The 22,907-nt window shown below is 38.0% G+C and overlaps 1 protein-coding gene across 4 annotated transcripts in view; it reads left to right on the top strand.

The window, feature by feature from the left end:
• pdzrn4 (PDZ domain containing ring finger 4) overlaps positions 1–22,907 on the top strand; it is a 63,348-nt gene that overhangs the window by 292 nt on the left and 40,149 nt on the right. Inside the window, exons 2-4 of one of the 4 annotated variants that reach the window (XM_044108532.1) lie at positions 35–106; positions 9,189–9,312; positions 9,639–9,727. In XM_044108532.1, coding sequence (XP_043964467.1) covers positions 9,662–9,727 — 66 coding nt within the window. In that variant the 5' untranslated portion in view covers positions 35–106; positions 9,189–9,312; positions 9,639–9,661. Of the gene's footprint in view, positions 1–34; positions 107–517; positions 620–9,188; positions 9,313–9,638; positions 9,728–22,907 lie in introns of those variants that run through there. The other 3 variants (XM_044108535.1, XM_044108534.1, XM_044108536.1) reach the window with 3 other exon arrangements.

The following is a 22,907-nucleotide window of genomic DNA, read 5'->3' as shown; positions in this document are numbered from 1 at the left end:
TTGTGCCTGTACCTTTTACCACACTTAACAACAGATGAGTCAGTCAGCAGCAGCAGCTCTAACCCAGATACCTGCATAACTCCTCCTCCCTGTCCCATTGAAAAAGGTGAGCAACACTGTTGTGGCATTTTCTTGTCTCTACTCTTTTTACAACTACACAACAAAAATTATTTATTTGTCACTCACAGAAATTCAAACAATCTTTATAAAATCTTCCTTTAGCACACTAGCAGTGAGCGAATGAGATTAATTGACAGCGTTAAGACTGTTCTCTTGGTTCTGATTGGTTGTTTTTGGTCAGAATGGTGCATTTCTTGTAGCAGCTCAGGGAGGAGGTGGAAGAGGTCGATCTTTTCACATATTATCTGTTTCATATTAATCAATTAAATTTTTTGTCATGAGGGCCAAGATTGCCTCCACACCTGTATCAAATAACAAATGGCCTTTTGCAGAGTTGAGACTGCTAATAAGAGAAATTAGCAATTTGACACAGGTGTGTTGGAGAAGGGAAACGTGTAAAAGTTGTATTATAGTAGCTCTCCAGAACTGGAGTCTAGTACTTAAAATATTGTAACAAAGGAGAAAGCAACTCGGCACTAATTAGCTGAACAACACACAGGTGAGTAGTGGTGAGATATTGTAAGAGAGAGGCTGAGGAAACCAGTAAAGACAGGAATATGTTTCAGTTCAGCAAAATTTTAAAAATGCTGCATTTAGTGTAGAGTAATTGAAGATGTGTGAATTTGAAGAATATTCAATAAAATAATAAAAATCTAGAAATGAAATGAAGTAGAAATTCAGTCACCAGATGGCAGTGTACCCACATGACATTAACTTGCCTCAAGCGCAATTTAATCCAATCTCATAGAAACATTTTTTTCTTTACTTGAACAGAGGCACGCCCATTTTATTGCAAGATAACACATTGTCACTTTTGTCCTTTTCCTTTTTTTTTAATGTCCTCCTTCCATCTGGAAATCTTATCATGCACTTCCAATTTTCCTTTTAATTTCAAAATGGCATGTCTGTAATATCTGCAGCCGCTCTCAGAAAAACATCTCTCTCTCTCTCGCTCTCTCTCTGAGTGGCTTTTATCTTTCCCACGTCTATTACCTGTTTTTTCCTCCTATTTTACCTCCTTCCTGATAAACAAATTACTCCGCCTGAGAAAATCCCGCAAGCAGCAAAAACAAAAAATCAATCTTGCTATCATTTACATACAACCACAGCAGTCACACAAAGGTGAGTCCTTCCACGGCAAGGGGAAGGTATTCTTCCTTCAGGGAAGTATATTAAACAACCCTGTTGTGATATTTCTTTTGGGTTTTATTAAAATCCTCTATCTGGTTCTTTTTTTGACTATATTGTCTGATTTTGAAAACAGCAATTTGTCTGCTTAGTATTTGTTTGCCTCTTCTTCACATGAACAAAAATATCTAAAGATTAGTGTGTCTGTGCAGCTGAGTATTCAATTCAAAGCTAATTTTTGTACATTCCTTTCAGCGTGGCACTGTGTACATTAAAAGATGAACATCACACTTATCTGTCTCTGAGCCGGTGGTTATTTTTATGAGGCAAATGGTTGAGCACAACTTTCTTGACTATAAAAAGTAGACATCCAGCTCAATTTAGCAAATGCAGTGTACAATTGTAGTTGAGCTCTGACTATAACTGGAAAAGTAAAATAAATCAGTACTCTGTCAGTCATTGTACTTTTGTCGGCAGCATTGACGTTTCAGGACAAAATAGACTTGAATTAGTCATTGGAATTTACTAATTTAAGTGAATGGGATTTTAATGTGCACAAAGAGAAATGGGGACATTGTGATGTAGGATAGGAGCAGAAACATCTAGAAAAATTTGGGTTAATCGTAATCGATACCATCGTTATGACAACGAACGGCTTCATTCAGTTCCTCCACTGCCATTACTAAAACTACAGGCATAGTTATAAAACAATGCAGAAAATCGATGTAATTGTTCACAACTTCTTCTGTTTGCTGATTGGCCTTTTCAAAAATTGATCAGAGACAGTCGGAGTCAACGGGAGAAAGATCAGACTGTCCTGGAAGCGAGAATTTTTTTTCAAGTAGAAATGCACAGGAAGGCAACGGGCAGGCTACTTTGAACCCATATCTATAATTTTGTTTTTTTTGCTAATGTATCACATTGTGCTTACTGCACCTTTTTAGAAAACCTCAGAAACAAACTGTTCATGTGATGGTGGCAAAGGACATCAGGTGCAGAAAAGCCCTGCAGTCCATTTGTTGAGTAGAGTGCGGTATCAGTGATGCTGTGGACTTGTCTCTCTTTTATATGCCATTGAAATTGTTGTCAAAGCATAGGCTAATGTGAACATGTTTCATCTGAACAGAATAATAGACTGTCAGTAAACTGAAAATACTTCTTCACCGGGTGCAATCGGGACCCAGAACCAGGACTTGATAGAAACAGAGGACTAGAGAGGACACAAGAAGAACTTCGTCCTACACCGCTGGTTTTCTAACTTCCATGTTTTAACCGACACCAAAAATATTACCGAATACCAGCTCCCTTATTGTGGTAGCACACACCCAATTATTTACATATTGGGTATCCTCCATTTGATCCGGGAGGCTCTGATTGTCACATTAAACCTGTGATGGTGGGAGCACAAAGACGGATTTTGTAATTAAGTTGATGCCTTTAATGCTCAAAGCAGGCTTTCTTGTGGTTTCTATACCCTTGTCGCATCATTACCAGGTCCTTTTAACCTTTTTAGCTTCATATTTCCTTACTGTGAATTAGCCTCATATCCACATGGTGCATCTTCTGTAGTTGAGCAAGATATATTTGTAAATGAATAAACCCCTGCTTTTTATTTAACAGCAGCAGGTCTTCATAATACTGCCAGGGAAAATGCAAAAACCAGGCCATATGCAAAGTAATCGGCATGAGCCATGAATCACATCCTTGCCCAGACCCCCTGGCTAACTCACTAGATAGCTCAAACCCAAGAAGCCCCAGAAGATTTGAGTCCCACAGAGCAGAGCAAGAAGTCTCTTCAGATGGCTCCTGGGGTTTGGAGGCACCCCCCCACTAAATCTTCCTGACAAATCTCGCAGTGTGGTGCTAGGCTGTCTAATAATGCTGCTAACCTGGTTAGCAGCCTTGAGGACCATGTTCTCTGGTTCCTCTAGCTAGTTCTGTGACAGAAATAGGCTGCAGTGTCAGATAAGTAAGTAATTGCCTCTTCTGCAGAGAGTTTATGGCCTGGTTTACTGTGTGAGAAATGGCAATTACAAATTGTCTTCTCTGGGTTTTGTCAGACCATTGCTTGTGTTTTCAGAATATTAACAATATAATCAGCATTTTAACCAGGTTATTTATTGACAGCAACACTGTTGGAAGATTGATTGTCAGTAACTTCGTGTATGATAAATAAATGTATGTGGTAAGTTGTATTTTTGAAGCTCCTGCTTTCCAGTTTAATCATATTTCCTTTTTTCTGTTACAATAATAACATGCCTACAAATATGTCTTCCAAATATATTAATTGAACTGTTTTGTACCTTCACCTTTTTTCAGATAACCTGTGGCTTCAGCTGTTGAAAACTAATTATTCATTTGCTCTTTATATTGTTTTTTACCAGTCACTGACATATGAATCAAGACGTGCTTTACATGCTTTTATTTTGTTTTTAATCCATACATGTAAAAATATGACACGAGTAGACAATTTAATATTTTTCAGTAATCTTTGCCTGATATTGTTCTCAAAGCCAAAGAAAATGTCTTGGGACTCATTTTCTTTGCTCGTTTTTGTCCTGCCCGTGATTGCTGTGGAACTGGAGTTTATCTTGGCAGCAAAGTGTGAAAGGAGGGGTAAACTTTGGCAGTCGATCACAGGCCTAACACAAGCACATAGGTTGAAAGACTTTGAATGCAAAATGTGGAAGGAAACAGGAGTATTCAGTTTGTGCAAGCATAGGATTGTTATGCAAACTCCAGTAGACCAGAACTTAAATCAATAGCAGTAATAGTTTGGATACAATTTTATGTTTGAGGCACCGTTTATCTCTAAACAAGCATTAGGTTCCAAAAAAAAAAATACTAAAATAGTTTCCTGTCAAAGGAGATGGCAGTGTAATAATGGTGAACATGAAAACCATTTGCAACTTAAGCTGAAATGTACTCCAACCACTCTAATATTAACATGTCAACAATCTCACACCGTGTTATTTGAAAATGTTCTGCAATTTGAACCGACGTCACATTGGTGCTTCCAATATTCCATTGTCTGCTGAGTAAGTAATTTACAAATGTAACAAAGACAACCAAGAAAACTTGAAATCAAAATCAATTTAGAATGTCCAGTTGTAAAATGTCTTTTGTTTGATGAAAGTAAAAAAGCTGAGCTCCTCAAACAGAGAAGTCTCATCTGCTGGCTCAAACTCTGAGGCTCCAATACTTATCTTCCAGGCAGTAGGCCATGAAGTAAATGTACTCTGTTAGCTTGACAAAGGATGAATGCGAAGCTTGTCAGGTCAGGAAGGAAAAAGTGTGAGCAATGGAAACACCTTGACCCCCAATTTACATAGTTTGTCTAGTCACAGAATGGCCTCTGCAGTAATGCACATCATCTATATAAGGACATGGCTCTAGATTTTTCCATTTCTGGGTCTATTTAGGCTAACAGCAACACCAACACATACTAGCAGTACTGTATATACCAATAGCGTTAACTTCACAGTCGTATTTTTGGTAGATCTTTTATTTTTTTTTCCCACAACGATGAGGTGGCATCAAAGTAGACATCAAATTAAAGTTTAGCGGGAACTCAAGATGGCAGATTTTCCAAATATTCCCTTTATAGTTTCTTTTCTACTATGACGGATCTATCATGATGAAAATGTTAACTTCAAAAGGTGAAAACGTCTTCATGAAAATCTGAAGTGGGAGCAGATGCACAAAAAGACTGAGACTCAGCGGTGTCTCTGTACGGATGTGTGTCAGGTTTAGGCATCTGTACGTTCTTTGTCTCCACTTAAAAGCCGTCTCTGTAGGGGATTTAGCATTTTTATTCCCAGACAGCAACTCAGGGGAAACCCCTTTTAACACACAGACTCTTGCATTATCTCAGACTGGTGTCGGCGTGGATGTTGGATTGCATCAGGGATCGTTGGCTCAGGTTCAGTCTCGAATGATCTCTGGTTGTTGACACACTCGTTATATTGAGAATCATTAGTGGAACTGGTGAAAGTCTGTCTTCTGTTTTCTTGCATCGCGCGCACTCGCTCGCATTTGCCGCTACTTTCCCCCCTTTAGCGAGAATTGTTGTCCTCTGTCAGCTGTAAAACTTTATCTCCACAGGAAAAGAGCAGTAAAAACGTCACTCCCTGTGAATGATGAGTCTCCTGTGCGGGCCCAAATGGCAACAAACGTGTTGCATTGTCAGCTTCAACAATGGGTCCCCCTTCTTTATTTGTGCAGGTGACATCAGTTGTAAATGTCCATAATGCCCTGCTGGAGCTAAATGCACAGGACATGGCGCTGGCGTCTGCAAACCCCCAACAATTGAGGCAAAGCTGCCTGTTCAAATTCCAAAATTTTCCACCTACTTTGCTCTTCTGGACACCCAAGAAGTATGAATTGTGAGGTCACAGAGGGGCACGCTTTATGGGGGAAAAGCTTGTGCTTGGCATGTCAAGGTACTGCCAAAGCAGCAAGAAAATACAAAGGAAGAGCTGCATTCAAGATCCAAATTTGAGCCGTTCTTTTGCTTTTTGGAGAGTTTTCTCTGTTGGGAATTTCAATTGAACTCTTGTTAGTCAGAATATGTTGGAGTAAGCAGTAAGGGTTGGAACTCAAGCAAAAGCGAGTGGGAGCAATGCAGAAGGTTGACTGAAATATATTAAGCACTATAACCATTTTTGTCTACTTCTAGAATGTAAATACATGACCCTGAAAAATACAGATTTCTCTTGTATTTGCTTTTTTTGTCACATATGTATGCAAGTTTGTAAATAGTTATTTCATTTAACCAACACAGTGCAATGTGAAATACCAGTGTATTTTACCATCAAAACTTAGTTCTCTAGTTTTCTCCTGACTCTGGCTCTGATACAATTCAAATATAAGTTGAAGTTCATGTGTAAGATTAAAGGGTAAGCAATGTAAAATAAAATAAAAATTATGTTTATGTTTTCGTCTGGCGAGCATGTGGACACAGATCTTTTCAGAAATACATTAGTGTTCCAGAAGTACTTCCAATGTCTTGTAAATTCATATTGACATTAACAATTGACAAAATACCACTCTAACTTAAGGTAATTCGCTCTACAGAATGACTAAATCTAATAAGCACATTACCGAAATTAAGGTAAATCATCGTGTACCTGCTCTCCAGTGATTACCCTCTTAAATACAAGTAAAAGCAATAGGTGACAGACTTTGTGTGAGAATGTGTTAATGTGGTATTCTTAATTGAGACGGATGCATTTTTAATGACTCGTCCTGGCTCAAAGCAAGAGAAGCATTAAATTATGCAAAATAGGTGATAAATGCTAATGGCCATACAACTGCCTCTGGCGGCAACTCGAAGACAAAACGTAGCGGTTTTTAAATGTACTTTTGATGAATCTTTACTTCTGTATTTTAAAAGCAAAGTAGCCGTCTGTAGTTGAACTCAACAGAGTACAATCAACCAAAAAATGAGAACGTTTTAATCATCCTGTTTATCGGATTTGTAACCTTATCAGTTTATAGCCTGTGCTAATATTTGCATCCCGTGAAACATCTGCTTTCCATGTCGGGTCAGCGGTATTGATCTGGATGCTTCAGTTCTGGATGCTCCCCTCTGGGTTGCACCAAGATCAGCACACCTTAAGAGAACCACGTCGATTTCAAAAAGCGGGCACATTGTCGTTACATGGATGACTCGCTTGCCTCTACATTGCTCATATGCAATGTAGAGGCAAGCTTGGATAAACATACAGGCAGATGGGTACATAAACAGAGATGAACATGGATTTTTCTTTTCTTTTGCAGCCATCTGTCAATTGTCCCAATCTCGAGGGAGGCCACAGACTGCGCCTTAGTTGGGTGCTAAAATGAACGACTTGGCAGATGTTTGGGAACTTACTAAAAACCTATCCAGTCTCAACAAGAACCTGCCAGCTTCATTCCCCATGGGGCAGCACAGCATAGTCTTGTCTTGTTGTAATGCCACTTAATTAATGACATCATGGCAAAATGAGTGGAAAAACATCTGTGTTTGCCTACTAATTGTCTTTGGAAGACATGCAACACAGAGAAAAAGTCAGATAGCGCCTGGGAAAATATTGATGTTGGCTAAAGATGTTTTCACATTACACCTACAAACTTCCATGTAGTTTATTGGGAATTTCTGAAATCGATCTCTACATAATTACAGAAATCACAAATAAAAATGTGCGCATATTTATGTGTTTAAAATGTCCCAGAATCCAGACTTCGATCCAGTTGTGGAACTTTGTCAAGACTTGAAAACTGATGTTCCCAAATGTACAGAGAACATCAGCTCTGATCGTGAAGTATTGAGCAACGAAAAAAGGTCAAAAACTTCCATCGCCATATGAACAAAAACTTGAAACATTAATAGAAGCAAAATATACATCCAGAAAGCAATGCCTCATGGGGCTAAATCCCACACTCGGCAGATTTTGTAGTTTTTTTTGTGAAACCATGTGCTATTGTCTTTCAACATAGCACGAGTTGGTTTATTACATAAAATGTCAATGAAATACATTAAACGTGTGATGTGATACAAACTAAAAAATTTCAAGGGATATAAATATTTCCCATAATATTCCGTTTTTTTTTTTTTGTTTTTTTTATTTTTTATTTGTCAGGTTAGATATCTTATGTATACAATGTTTCCAATCACATATAAGACACGTCAACATCACACTGTTAAAAAAAACCAAAACAACAAAAACAGACGGTTTAACAAGCTCCGTCGATGCATTTTGCATTTGTGCGCAGTTCTTAGAATTCTCTATTAATCATTTTACAGCCTGACCTCGATAAAGGATAATGAAAAATGATGTAGGTTTGATTAATGTGACATGCACACGCAGCCGCTCAGCCTCAGCATATTGCAAGCAACACCTCCCAGACAATAGGCAACATGTTCGGTCAATCCTCGTTGCTCCCGCCGTCCCGTCTCAGCCACTGATGGATGGCGTAGTGAAGCTTCCATTGTTCGTGAACATTACGCAAATTAGCTGAGTCCAAAAGCTCGCTCCCTGCTGATGTGACCAGAGCTCCCCTGTGAGAGAAGATTAGTTACTTACATCATCTGTTTGAAGGAATAAGCCTTTATACAGCTATTTCTTTGCAGAGTGATGAAGTTTTACTGTTAGATTTTTCAGTTTAAATAAAAAAGACTAAAGATAAAAAGTCTCTTTTTCTACTTCAGTTCTTGGATTTGAATGGAGGTTTGATTAAAAAAAAAAGAATGATTTAGTCAAAGACTCTCCAAAAGGATTGACTGTTATTTTTTTTTTTCTTATCTCATCAAACCTTTAGTCTCTATACAAGTAAGCTAATCAGTTTCCATCTACTTCTGCTTGCACCAATATTCAGCCCAAACTGTTCACTTTAAAGTGATAACAAGTCGATTCCCAACAGTGAAAGCCACACGTTTTCACAAGTGCATTTAAATGCAATCCACATCTGTTTGTTTGAGGGCTATGCGAGGATGAAAGGTGTTTCGGTCCATCGCAAGTAAAGATATGTAGAATTTTGGGAACTAAAGATGAATATGTTGGAAAACAACTCATTCCACCTGTAAATACCCTGGAGGATCTGTGACGTGTTTTCTCTCTTCCAAAGGCACTTTCTGTAAAGCATGCCATCATTAGCTCTTCGAAATACAAGGAAATCTTGAATAACATTCTCAAAGTGTGACTCATTTGTTCGTTAAACACATCTGGAGAGATTTTGTAAAGAAGAATATAGTCAAAAGACCCTCTTTCTGTTTGCTTCAGGCTTGAGTTCCAGAAATTAGGTGTAAGAACTGTCAGAAACGGCACAAATATCTGTGTCAGATGTGATTTTCCCCACTGCCAAATAAATGTTTGATTCATTGACGATTTTCAGGGTGAGGGTACAATGCGGCAATAAAATGGGAATTTATTTAAATTTTTTTTCTATGCTTTTCTCAGGGCTGACAATGATTGTTTGGTTAAATTCAACAATGCACTTTCATGAGGCTGCTGAATACAAAGAGCAACAACAGAAGCTCCTTGGTCTCCTGTTGGAGAGGGAGAGAAAAGGAAGGTCTTTCAGGTATTTATTTATTTAATTTCCAAAATTGTAACAGTGGTTTTCCGAAGGCAAAAATGCTGTTTTATTTTGGAAGTAATTTAATTTTCTTTTCTTTTTGATCAAGTCTTTCATAACCCTTTTAAACGTAATAGTGGCATTTGCAACCCTTCAATAATTTAAGTTTTAGAGTCTTTTTTATTTGTTAATCTGTTCAGGCTGTTATTCATAATGTCCTCCACCAGGCAAAGATATATTTTCATATATAAATACACCATATTTTGCAAAATGTAGCTCACACAAACCCCTGTCAGATTTCTGTGGAGAGTAACGTTCTTATTTGACTTAAGATTTCTGACTGGAAGCAACATTAATGCTGTGGAATCCAAACATGAATCTGACACATAATCTGTGGAGGGATCTGAAAGTTTCAATTATGGTAAGGAGGCCTTATTTATTTAACTTGCAAAATTAAATGTATCACAACTCATACATTTCCAAAAATACCAGTGGAAACCTGTCTTGCCAACAACGTTTTTTCCAGATTGAGATTCTAGATTTTTATTTTTTCTTTTCTTTTATGCTTTTTCTTAATCAAACTGAAAAAAAAAGACAATGTCATGATTCATGTTTCTGGGCTGTTCTTGTCATGCCATGATTTATTTATTTATTTTTTCAAATCATTTTCCATTTCTCGCCTCTTCCATTACTCTTGATTGCCTAATCACTTAATCTTGCTCACCTGTACCAGTGTAATTATCTTCACCTGTTCTGTTCAGCATATAAGCCTCTCCCAGTCGCAGCACAAGTGTCAGATTATTGATTATCAGAAGCTTCATGCAGGTTAATCCAAACCAATTTACTATGAACACTGTGACACTTTTCTACCATCTGAACCCAAGCTCTTTACCTGCTTCTGCCTGGTTATATATTTTTGGACTCTGACCTAATAGTTTTGATCCTTTCCTTACTTTTGGCACTCCTGTCTGCCTGACTTGTAAACTCGTCGAATAGTGGCGCTTGTGATTCTCTTGAAAATTCTCCACCACATCTGCAAACACACCCGATATCCGCTTCTGATCAAAACTGCCAATCTGTCATAAGCTGTCTTAATTTGGAAGAATAAAAATGTTGATAATCGGTTTTATTTCTGAGAAAGGTACTTGTTGCCAAATTTACCACCATGCCAATGCATACATAGAAGATAGAAGTCAGTACTTCATTAATAGAAATGGACCAAAAGATTGGAGAAAAAAACCCAAACAGGTGGTGCTGACAAATGAAAGTGCATGTTTAGAATAAGTGTTGATAAATTTGAGCACGTCTAGGCTCAAATACCTGCAATTGTGAAATTGGCATGCAGTGAAACAAAAACACTTTGGTTTTGATGCATAAGTTACTTACTATGTTCTTTGGGAAACGATAAGAAAATATATCTAGTAACCTAATTTTGAATTGGGTTCTGGTGGCATATTCTTCCCTTCTCTGGTGTTCCTTGTTCTGTGTGATCCAACATGAGCAAAGTCATTCTGAAGAAGCAGACAAGTCCAATCTACTGCCTCAAAAAGCCATTAACCTCTTTGAGCGGCTAGATCTTACCCATCGACTTCTGACTGCCCTTTTTGTCAGGTGCGATTTCGAAACCAATTTCCTTCCTTTCCCAAAAACTACACTGGCGGCTTCTCGACGTTCAACGATCCAATCGGCACCATTCGCTTAGGGGACCAAAGGGAAGAGATCTGTTTAAATAAGACTGAGAAAAGCTAAATAAATGCAGATTGCAATAAGCCAGGCTTGTCTGACCTCTTGTGATGAGCAGCAAGTAGCTTTAATTCTGTGCTAAAGGTTAGAGCAGTGTCAATTGTAAATAGTGAAAGGCGTGACCCCCAATGCCAGAGAACATCAAAAGGTTAAAGGTCAGAGAACAAGGGTTTTGGGTTAATAAGGTCAGGCAGTGATACATTACAGTACTCCCAATGCAAATAACTCTAATGGAAACCAATGAAGGTTAAGTTTATTATTTCTTTTTTTTTTTTTGTCTGAATCAATGACACTCAAGTCTCTTTATTCTGTTTCAAACTTACACAAAGCTGGTTAGAAGCAGCAGCTGAAGTGAGCTACGTGTTTCTAATCACATTTCAGTTTACTTCAAAGTTCATAAATGATGGTTTGTTAAATATACAGGAAAGCTTTGCGGTATGAAATTACGACAAAGCTGGGCATCACAGCATGACGCCTGGCTGTTAATATGACCCCAATTTCAACAGAGACCAAAGTGCGTCTATTATAATGACTCATTATGCTCATTAGCAGGAGTAATAAAAAAGAAAATATGGGACATAAGTATTTTTATTATTAAACCTTTGCACAATTTGTCATATTAAAACCCTAAAACTCCATGTATTTTTTATCAAGGTTGTCTTTGACCTACTGTCACTTAAAATGTATAATTGAAGAGGAAGGGAACAAATGGGTAGTTTTCAACATTTTGTATAAGTAGATATCTAAAATGTTTATATTCAGGATCCTAAAAAGACCAATAGTTTGATGAATCACCATTAGTTGCTATGACAGATGGAAGTTTTTAACAATTTCTACCAACTTTGCACGTTTTTGTTTTTGCATCAATTTTAAGTGTTTAGTAAATTTTTGATTATATTTAATTCTAGGTTTAGGTTTGCGATCATTCCAACACCTACATTTTCTATGATCTAAACACATTTTCAGTTTTTAGATTAGCCAAACCAATGGGGAAAAAAACTCTTAGAAGAAGCCGTGTGTTGGCGCAAGCTGTCACATGTACTAACAAAGATGTCGGTGTTTGAAAGATGGAAAATAAAACAAAATAACTTTATCGCGGCTTTCAGTGAGACGCAGAGCTGTTTTATGCCTCTGATTTTGCTGAAATCAGCTTTGTAATCTCTTTGTTCAGCTATTTTTTATTAAATGCCAAATTCATATAAGAGGAAGATTGCACAGATTAGACAATCTGGAGCAAGAGAGTCAAAACTTTTCATCTGTCACATACTCCGTAACGAGCCTGAAATCTGAGTGTCTGCAAAAGATGGAAGGAACTGTCATCAGGAAGATATTTGCATAAGTGCTAAAGAATAAAGCGGCGACCCGGAGACCCCCTGACTGATGTAAGCGGCTGGTTCCGGTGCAGGCAGCAACAAGAGAAAAGACTGCAATGAGATCCGGTTGATCAGACAACAAGACTTGCAATTATCTCTGCTGCAGCCCAATCAGACACACCGTGCCGAGGCAAAGAGGCCACAATCAATCTCCACTACTTCTAATGAGCAACATATTTTTCCTCCGCCATTGAAAAGATAATCAGTAGCCGAACAGACGGGTCAACAGGTCCTCGCTGCAACGATGTCTCAAAACAACAGTTGGCACAAATCTTTATCAGGTGCGGCAGATTTATCGCGGGAAGCCTTAAATCCGTCAAACAATTAACATTTTGTTTGGTGAAAAGAAGCTGTAACCCTCAGCGCTGTCAGTTTTACGTTTAATTTAAATGTGAGGTTGTGGAGAAAAAAAACAAAGTAGATTTTTATTTATTTTCCCTTTTTTGTGAAGCAGCTACTGCTGAAAAGAACACAGAGTGCTTTCATAATGTGTAGTGCATCTTTGAGTTATTACCAAAGTAATAGATGAGCTACATTTCTGGGGAAATCTCCAGACTTGAGCACGAATGCGTTATTTTTCAAATGAAGATGAAGGAAATGCACTCAAGAAAATCCATTAATTCAATTTGAATCACTTTTTTTTTTTTCCTTTTTTAGGTCTGCACAGAATTCCTAATGTCTTTCAGAGCACAAATTAGCACTATGCATAGTTTAATTTTTTAAAACATTATAATAAACTATACAGAGGAAATGTATGACCAGTCAGACTATTACTGAACAAAGTACCCTTTATGAATTCTTGAAAAAAGCAGTATCACATTATTTTGTGACTGATTTGATGATGGCGTTTCTTTTTTATACATCACTCTCTCGAATCTGATCTTTAATTGTTGTCATCTCTTTAATCCCATTTGCATGCAATTTGTGACATGTTGTTTTGAAACGTAGCTTCTTGAATTTGTGACAATCTAAATCCCACGATGTTTCTACGAATGACCGCAGGTGGAAGTCAATGAAACTCATGTTTTGCGTGAGTTCTCTTAATCTTTTCTGCTTCATCCATTCTTATCCTGTTATTGTTTAACAATGTAAAGTGACATTAGATGTCTTACGCTTGATGTGTTTTTTTTTTTTGTTCACATGATTTATACAACAAAGAACAGCAGAAAGGGAAAGCATATTATGTTTTTTTGTTTTTGTACTCATTCTCTCCTTGAACCATGCGTCCTTGAACTTTTTGCCATGCGAATTCATTCTTTTTTTTAATGGAAGGACACCCCTTTGTAGTCACGTTTCTTACATACGCTATATATACATTAAGACTACGCTGTTGTAGCTGCAAGAAAACATGAAAAACATTAGCGGGTTATGTTTCACAGGCAGTATTCATGAGTAGTTAATGTGACCGTACAAGCAGTAGAACTGAAAACATCAGTGGCCTTTTTTTTTTTTTCCATCACAAACCGATTCAGCCAAAATCTCTTTGCAAGCAAATCTGATACATTATTGTGCGGAAACACTGGCGATGACTATGCCATTCAATCACAGAATCATTTTTCTTTTAGGAAACTTCAGTGAATCTCATTCCGCACGCCCAAACTGAAGCTCTCATTCACCCGTTTGCGTATCAAGTTTGACCTTCTGCCCACTCGCGCTTGCTAAAATGTTGGAACAAAGACGAATTTGTCTCGGCGTTGCATGAAGACAGTTTGATTGAGGAGCTTAATCTGCCGCCGGCAACCTTAAGTGTCGGTGAGAGGACCAAAACAAGAAAAACTGTACTCGTTGTTTTGCTACTGTGGCGCTCCGGTCAGACCCACTCGACACAGCCGCTTTATGTTTCTGGGGAGAAGGGAGCTCCCAGGTCAAATTAGACATATCTATATATATGTAATTTTTTTTCCTTTTCGTAGACGCAGCAGAAGATCCGTCTGAGCACGCTCTCACACACACTCACAGGTGTACATCATTATAGCGTGGCTCCACCGTACGAGGCTATTTCAGTGACAGATCTCTGCTTAGCGCTCCTCTGTCATCAGCTCTGTCATATTGCCTCGTTGCCATGACAACCACAGCATGATTTCGAGAAAAGCAGGTTAGAAAAAGGGGGGGGGGGGGTCTTATCCCGCCGCACCCTACTTCATCAGTTTCTGATTTTAAACACGTGAGGAGATAATGCAAGATGCAAGAGAGCTAATTAAAAATATATATATATATTTATTATTATGAAATGAGGAAAGTTCAATAATTTCTGATGGGTGGATTTTGTCTTTTTAACAACCAGAAAACTATGCTGTAAAACGCTCCTGACAGCAATATGGCTCTTTGTTGCCATGTACCCATAAAACAAAATCTGAAAGTCTGACCTTCTGTGCTTTTTTTTTTTGCTTTTTTTTTTTTCATTTTTTATTTTGTTCCCACACAGTCCGGTTGTAAAAGACACGGCTCTATATTGGCTCATAAATTACTGACAAGGCTGATGCTAAAAAGAAACAACTTTGCCAGGTAAAAGTGAGCTTAAGACTGCGATCCACCATATGTGATAACAAATCTATCAAATCTAAGTAATGCACACGCATATAGAGTCTTACATGAATAAAAGGTTTAGTGTAATTTATTGGTACAAACCTGCATAAAATAGTGCGCAATTATGAAAGGAAAGGAATGCGTGATTACATTTTTTTTGTGTGTGTGAAGCATTTGACTCTCATGATACTATTAAAAAAAAATCTGATGCAAAAAAGAATTACTTCAAAAGTCACATGTGTAGGAACTAGCATGGGCTTTGTCCTGAAAACATTATCACTCTGTGAGGCTTTGTGGTGGCAGCATTATGCTGCTCTATCTCAGCACTGACTGGTAGAGCTATAAAAGAAAATTAGTTTAGTAACTCACAATCAATGTGTCTGTAGTAATAGTAATGGTAATAGATTTTTTTATCCAAAAAGATGCAACTGATAACCCAGTTAGTCCTTGTTAAGGCGGAGAAGTAAATGTTAAGTAGAAGCATCATCCGGAACAAGTAGGCAATTGAAATCGGAAGTTAAGCTGGATTTTCTGACATCCCAGGTGTTCATAGACAGGACGGTGAGTGTCAGAGATTGCATTGTTGCACCTCGACACATCATTATGTTAAAACCATACCATGAATGTGATGAAACTGTTTTCTGTAGACAGTGTTGGTGCAGTTGAGAAAGCTCCGTACCGGTCTTGTCCTGCACAATCTGCTGTTGTGATTGTGTCTGTTTTGGTGGGGAGAATTTTTTGCAGGAGCTGTCCAGTGCTGAAAGGGACACAGAACGTTTGTTGAGGCCGTATTGTGAAGTTAACATAACCTTAATTCTTTCTTGTTGCGTTTGATTGAGGTTCAAAAAGTGGCTTGTTGGCCTGCAGGCTGGTGGTTAGGAGAAAAAGAAGCTTTCGATTTAGAGAAGTGACTGCATCATCTTTATATATTGTGTTTAGGCGGCAGTTACTGCCTCTTCTAACTCATTGGCGATCAATTTAGGTTTAGTTGTATTTCATCTTTTACAAGGGTTCTTGGGGTGAGGGAATGAGGAAAAATATGGAGCGGGAGATCGATAGGTGGATTGGTTCTGCGACTCCAGTGATGCAGTACCAATCTGCTGTGGTGAAGAGAGAGCTGACCCTATAGGCAGAATCGGTCCGTGCCATCATTCTGACCACAGGGGCCCCTCAGGAATGCATTCTGAGGCCCCTACTTTCCGTCCTGCTGAGCCAAAGCCGAATAGCAACATATAAGTACGTCTTTATCAAATTTTAAGACCACCACTGATTACTCATTAATGATGAGTCAAACTATATCAATGAGGTGAGCCAGATGTCCATGTGGCGCAGTGGCAACAATCTCTCTCCTAATTATGGGAAAAACAACAGAGGTTCTTGTCAACTTCCAGAGAGCTGCCACCCAGTTCCCAGCACTGGTCATCAGCGATGTTGCCGTGGAGAGAGTGAGCATCACACCTGGAGCATCGACACCACACCACTGGCCAGAAAACCTCAACAAAACCTCCACTTCCGCTGCAAACTAAGACGACGCAGTCCACATCATGTTCACGTCCAAATATCAGTCATCAGGGATTAGGTTTCCATCACAGAACTCCACCCAAAACATCTCCTATTAGAGTAATGATTAAAAAGAAATCATAAGGTAAAACTTGTGATTCTGATGTTCTCATAGGAATTTTCAGCAATTTTATGTTGGTTGTAAATCTTAGCTGGTAATAGGTTAAACCTTAAACCTTTTTTAGTGTCTATGAATGGCAGCTTAATGCATAACGTTTGATTGGAAATCTGAATTTCCTCTTTCAAAACTGTTGGTGCATAATGGGCCTTGGCTAGCTGAGCAGAAAGTCCTCAATTAGAATTGATTTCAGATTCAAATTAGATTTAAGGCCAGTGAATGAATGTTATCGATGGAAAAATGGCCATTCAGTTGAGGGTGGGGAAAAATACTTTGTGTTACCGACCATTTATAACAAAAAAAAAAAAAAAAAGGCCTGACCAACCAATGCTGATTAGCATTGGAAGAGTCGAGGTAATCTGATCCTTCTACCACTTTGACCTCTGTGGTCACAATGGACCTGTGTTCTGGCTTCTTGTAAATGCTACAACCTGGTTGGCTTCAATTTGCTATCTGTGAAATTACCTTTATTTCAATAAAAACCATATTATTTATGATATAAAACATAACCAGGCTGCTTTATCCAACATTTAGTATGTTGTTGTCGGTGGACTGTGGTTGAATTTTTATTTTGGTGGTGGTGTTGTTTAATTTGCATGTTTCTGGTTCTTAGTCCGATCCTTTGTCACATCTGTTGGTTAAATGTTTTGCTGTTTTTATCCTTTAATTTATTATCAAGTCAACACCGTACATTGCAGAATGAGCGAGTCAATTAAGCAATTAATGACATGCGTTTATTGTGCAAAGAATATTTCAAATGCATACACAAGTATTCTATAAATATTGTTGAATATAAGCCAATTCTTGAAATATAACACAAAGATGCTCTGAGGCCCTCATTAAACTATAAACAATAAAAATTAATGTGGAAAAGCAATTAAAGGCAGGACAACAAAATGGTTTGATCAATCTTCTTTTACAACCCAGCGGAGTATTTGCACCGTGTTCCAAATTATTATGCAAATTGTATTTAAGTATCATAAAGATAAGTTTTTTAGTTGTGCTATTAAATTTATAGATGGTATTGTGTTTTAGGGCTCTTTGAATCACTATAATTAATTTCAGAGAGCTGGTTGATTAGTTTGTCTGGTGAGCTCAATTAAAGGAAATCTACTTAAGAAGGATGTTCCACATTATTAAGCAGGCCACAGGTTTCAAGCAATATGGGAAAGAGAACGGATCTCTCTGCTGACAACAATCATCAGATAGTGTAGTGCCGAATGACAAAGTATGAAAAGATTAGATATTTAACAAAAACTGAAGCGTTGTACTGTGAAGAGATTTGTGCCCGATTCAGAACAAAGCTGGGTTTCTGCAGATAAAGGCTGAATGAGGAAGGTTTCTGTTAGATAAATTCATTGGATTAAGAGATCAGCTGTTAAAATGCCCTTACAAAGCAGCAAACACTTATTTGAAGCTGCTGGAGCCTCTGGAACCTCAAGGTGGAGGATCCTCCAGAGGCTCGCAGTGCATGAACCTACTATTGGGCCCCTGACCAGAGCTCACAAGCAGAAACAGTCGCAGTGGGCCCAGCCGTACATCAAGATTAATTTTCAAACAGACTTGTTCACTGATGACTGCTGTGCAAGTCATCAGTTTCTGAATCTACTTTTAGTTTGAAATGTCAATGTGAACAGCAAGCAGCAAGGGATTTCTGTGAATTGAAGGTAGGGTGTCATCTCAGCATTTGCTCTTTTTGTGCCTATTCTAGCCAAAAGTCATTGTTTCCAGAGCTTTTTACCTTTGGCTGCACCTCTGCTTGGCATTCAGACTCGAACAGCGACCCAACACACACGCATAAGGAGGATCACGGAGACAAAGGCTACTTCCTTATCTGTCTGACAGACAGCGGCTTGTCCTTCAGTCAGGATTAAACAGAAAAGGTGTCACCAGCAGCTGGAAGCAGGAAGTTGGACAGAACACAGCAGCAAGAACCACACTTCGAGTTCAGCGGTGTGTGACTAATCTTAAGTCTCCTGAACATACATTATTTTATCACCATGTGCAGGGAGCCAGATTAAGAACACATTAATTCCCAACAGGGAAGTCCTTTTAAACAGAGTTAGTGTGCTCAAGATATGAATACCCTTATTCTAGAGGAGAGTCTATAGGCACGGAAAGATGTTGAATCAGAGGAGTGTGAGCTTCTTTTGAAATACATTTTCCAATAAATCTTCATAAGTACCCTAGTGATGGGCAAAATGATGAGAAAGCCAAAATGTATTGTATTTTCCACATGTTTAAGTTTCAGCTATAAAAATTTTGTTCAACTTCTTGAACAAATTTTTTTATCCTTTTCTTTTTTAACTTATATGAAACTAAAAGTTAGATGTTTATTTTAATTTCCCAAATCGGGTGTAACCCTAAGAAAGAACTTTTTTTTAAAACCCAGGTTGAGCTAGTGGTTCAAATGAAAAAAGTTGAAGAGAAAAAATAAACAACATAAAGACCAGGAGTCTCTTTATCTTTCTTTTAAAATGACTCTTTGTTTATTGTTGGGTTTGGAATTTTGCCAAGCACTTTCCAAATTTTATAATGGACTGAACAGCGATCAATCAATCAATCAATCACTTTATTTTGGTAAATTGTCCACATTAAACACAAGAAACAAACAAAGAAAAAAAGAAAAGAAAAATAAACAAACCCACAGTTTACCAAAAAAGGAATAGGCCGAAGCAAAGCTTATTCTTGCCTACCCTATTTTTTTACTTTACAACCTACCAGGATTTCTTCAAATTCAGATTCAAGTACATAGTACATATATAGATCTACATAACAGCGTAAGATTTGATCATTTTACATTTTAAAGCTCTTTTAAAGTTCACCAAGAAAGGACATAACTTTAATTCATCATTCAATTCATTCCACAGTTTCACACCAATAGTTTCACCGATCTGTATTACCTTTAGAGATTGGAATATTGGTTTAAAACATAAGCCCACATTAAACGTTTCCATAACTTTGACTAACCTGGCGCCGTGGCCCTTGATAGAACACCCTTATTTACAAGTTACAGAGTAAAAGGGGCTCAATATAAAGGCACAACACTATTTTTTTGTACATTAACTTTTTTTTGTTTTAAAAACTATGGATAATTTTTAATCCACTTAACAGAAATGCTCTTACCGTGACAAAAAAAATCCCAATAAATGGTATAATGACAACTGTATATATGATAGCTCCAAGTTTTCCTGCCAATAATGCCAAATATCAGGTACTGACCCTCATGCTCAGCTGAACTCCACTCCTTATCAATAAAAGCTGGGGGACGATAGGCCAAGGTGCTTCTCGACCTGTTTCTGAATATTTAGGTCAAGTCAAAGTATGAACAGCCCTTCGCGTTCATGTGTGCATAGAGAAGATTGGCCTTGTACCCCTCTGTAATCCTGTTAAGCACCTGAACAATAAGTGAACATCTGGTTTGGCCTTCCTGCACTTCGGAGCATGAAGCTGAGGAGAGGATGCTGTGTGCTGCATTCAGATGAAGAAATAAGAATAGAAACCTCGGAGCATCAATACAATGGACTAATCTAATTATCTCCAGATTTATTTCCTACCCACGCTGTGGCTCTGACTGTTTTTCTTGCAGTCCCCTGTATGTCTTCGTGCCTTTCTCCCTCGGGTCACAATGGCTGTCCACTGGTCATGTTGCTGCATTTGTCCTCGCAGTTCAATACTGGCACAGATGTTGTGTAAAGTTTAAGGGGCCCGATTGTGCCATTAGTCCGGGAGTGAGGCCTGAAAGCAGCAGGGGAAGACTTCTCTAATCAGTTTTATTGGAGCCGTGCTATTGGGTTAACACAACGGGGTCAAGCTCAGAGCCCAGCGGCACTACAGCGTAAATGTGAGGTTGTGAGCACACAGGGTAGATCTATGTATGCTCAAACCCCAGGGCTAAAGGGCAGATAGTTGTTTCTTTCCGTCTCCTCTTTCATTGGTTTTTGGGTCTCATTTGGGTGACACATGAGCTCTGATTGGTGTAAATGTGCTCTGAATACAACCAGAGTATAACAAAGCAGCACAACCTCGTTTTTTGTGGGTGTGCACATGGAAACTCAAGAAAATTGTACCATAAATGAATCCGATGTTATCTTTGTGTAATTGTTTGATCTCTTTGTGCATTACACATTTTTAAGTTTAAAATTTGGCCAATGTATGCGTCAGAAACTCAGTTTATCGGGGAATTTGTGTCGGACTCCTTCAAAACTTTAACATCTCACCAGTATTTACATGATTTTGTTGCGTTACTTGCGTTTAGGTTACTCTGATTATCTGATTATCTCATTTTAGATGGGTGGACAAAATTTTGAGGTCTGGAATTAATTTTCTAAATACTTAAGATTTAAATTACATGTTCGTATATTAAGATATTTTTTTCTTGACGATAAAAATAAAAACTGATTCAGTTTACAAGTGATATGTGGACACCATAAAAATTCTTAACTAAGAAATTAACCGCTGTCCCAAAAATATTACCCATGTCACTTAAGTGGTCCATCTGAGGGATTTGGTAACTACTGCTGTGGTACCATGTGTTGTTATTTAGACACTCAGCCATAGCTCTTAATAACTTACTAACTGCAGAGATAGGCAGCTCATCAAACCCTGAATGAGATTCAAAAGATCTGAAAAACATATTTATCAACTTAAAAAAATGTATATTTATATCTTTTTGAAAAGTTATTCATGATTTAACAGTCATTCAAATTGGCATTTGGTAACAAGTCAGCTTTAAGTGGCAAAACAGTCTCTGTGTTAAAGGTTAATTTAGAGTCAGTATTTTCTTTTTGCCTCACTGTTCAATAGTCAAAGGGAAACTGCTTAAGGAGATCTGAACCTGTTTTCCACTGCTGGAGGACAAATCCATTCTTATGGATTACTTGACCCTGTCGTGAGGTCAGTTGTTCAGATGACAGTTTGACTCTCTAAAACACAGGATCCCGAATTCCCCCCAGTGATGTCCCACCTCTGGTTGTGAGTTGCTACATATATTTATATGAAGCCCTCCATTTTGCGCTGAACGTTTGCCTTCCTTATCACATTGTTTCCAAAACCAGCATAAAATTCATCCATTTGTCTATCTTAGCTTTTTCTTTGATTAACAGAAAACCATATCTTGTTAAATAGCTGCTTTTATTTGTGCATTGCAAAATGACTTTTTCAAAGTAGTATTTGACTGTCTCTGTGTGTGTACATGGCGCTCAGAGAGACCATACTTATGCTTCAACATTGAAATAAAATACAGTGACTTCATATTTTTTTCTTTTTTATATATAACTACTAGTTTAAACATTTAAAACAATTTGTTCCCAAATTCAACCCAGTTTAGCTGCTTTATCTTCTCTGTTTTGTGATTCGTCAGCCTTTTGTTTGTGCTGTGATTGTCTTCACGTTACAGATAACTGGTTGGGATCTCTTGTTCTTTTTATTTTGCGAAATCAGACATTTTGCTTCTATGGTCAGAGTCAGAAGACAATGCAGTGGAGGAAAGACAATCATCATGAATGTTGGAAATCAGCATTGGCCTTCTGCAAAGTAATTAAACAATTATTAATAGTTAAAATGTAATTACCAGAACGTCAAAAAAAAAAAAAATAAATTGGATTGGACGGTAGCTTTTTAATTACCAACATGTACCATTATTTCTCCTTGCCCTTTGGATTCATAATGTGAGTAGTACTCCAATTGTGTAGACAAATGGTTTAGACCAGGGGTTTTCAAAGTATGAAAGGGTGAGCCCCCCTTCAAGGAGCTTAAGGCCTGCTGCGCTGGAGTGGAGTTCTAAAAACTCCACCTTCAGCCCCGCTCTGGCCAAAACCAGTGATGTCATAGTTACTTTGAAAAAGTAACTTTAATCGGACTACTGATTGCTCCTTGAAAAAGTAACTTAGTTGAGAGTTGCTGATTACTTGACTTGAAAGTCAAGTTACTTTCAAGTCAAGTAGTAACTAACTGCAGGAAAGTAACTTTTTAGTTACTTTCAGCAGCTGCTAACAACAACGCTCTGCCTCCTGTGAAAATCACATTGATCTTTGCCAATACTTAATTGTAAGTTATTTTATAATGGTAACATCAACAATGTGTCTCCACTGATAAGGTTGAACTGAAAAGGAGATTGTACAAAAAATAAAAAACATGAGTAATTTGTGTGGTCCACTGTTGTCTGGAAAACTCTAAGAAGGATTTTAAAGCTCCCCCAGCCTCCAGATTCTGCGTTCGCCCTTGAGTTTGATGTCGCAGCGCAGAGCTCCTCCTGCAGCTCCACAGCTCCCATGGCTGAT

Source organism: Gambusia affinis, linkage group LG23 (genome assembly GCF_019740435.1).
Source record: "Gambusia affinis linkage group LG23, SWU_Gaff_1.0, whole genome shotgun sequence".
Lineage (NCBI taxonomy): Eukaryota > Metazoa > Chordata > Actinopteri > Cyprinodontiformes > Poeciliidae > Gambusia > Gambusia affinis.
The sequence above is the reverse complement of the archived record's forward strand: the minus strand, read 5'-3'. Positions and strand labels throughout refer to the sequence as shown.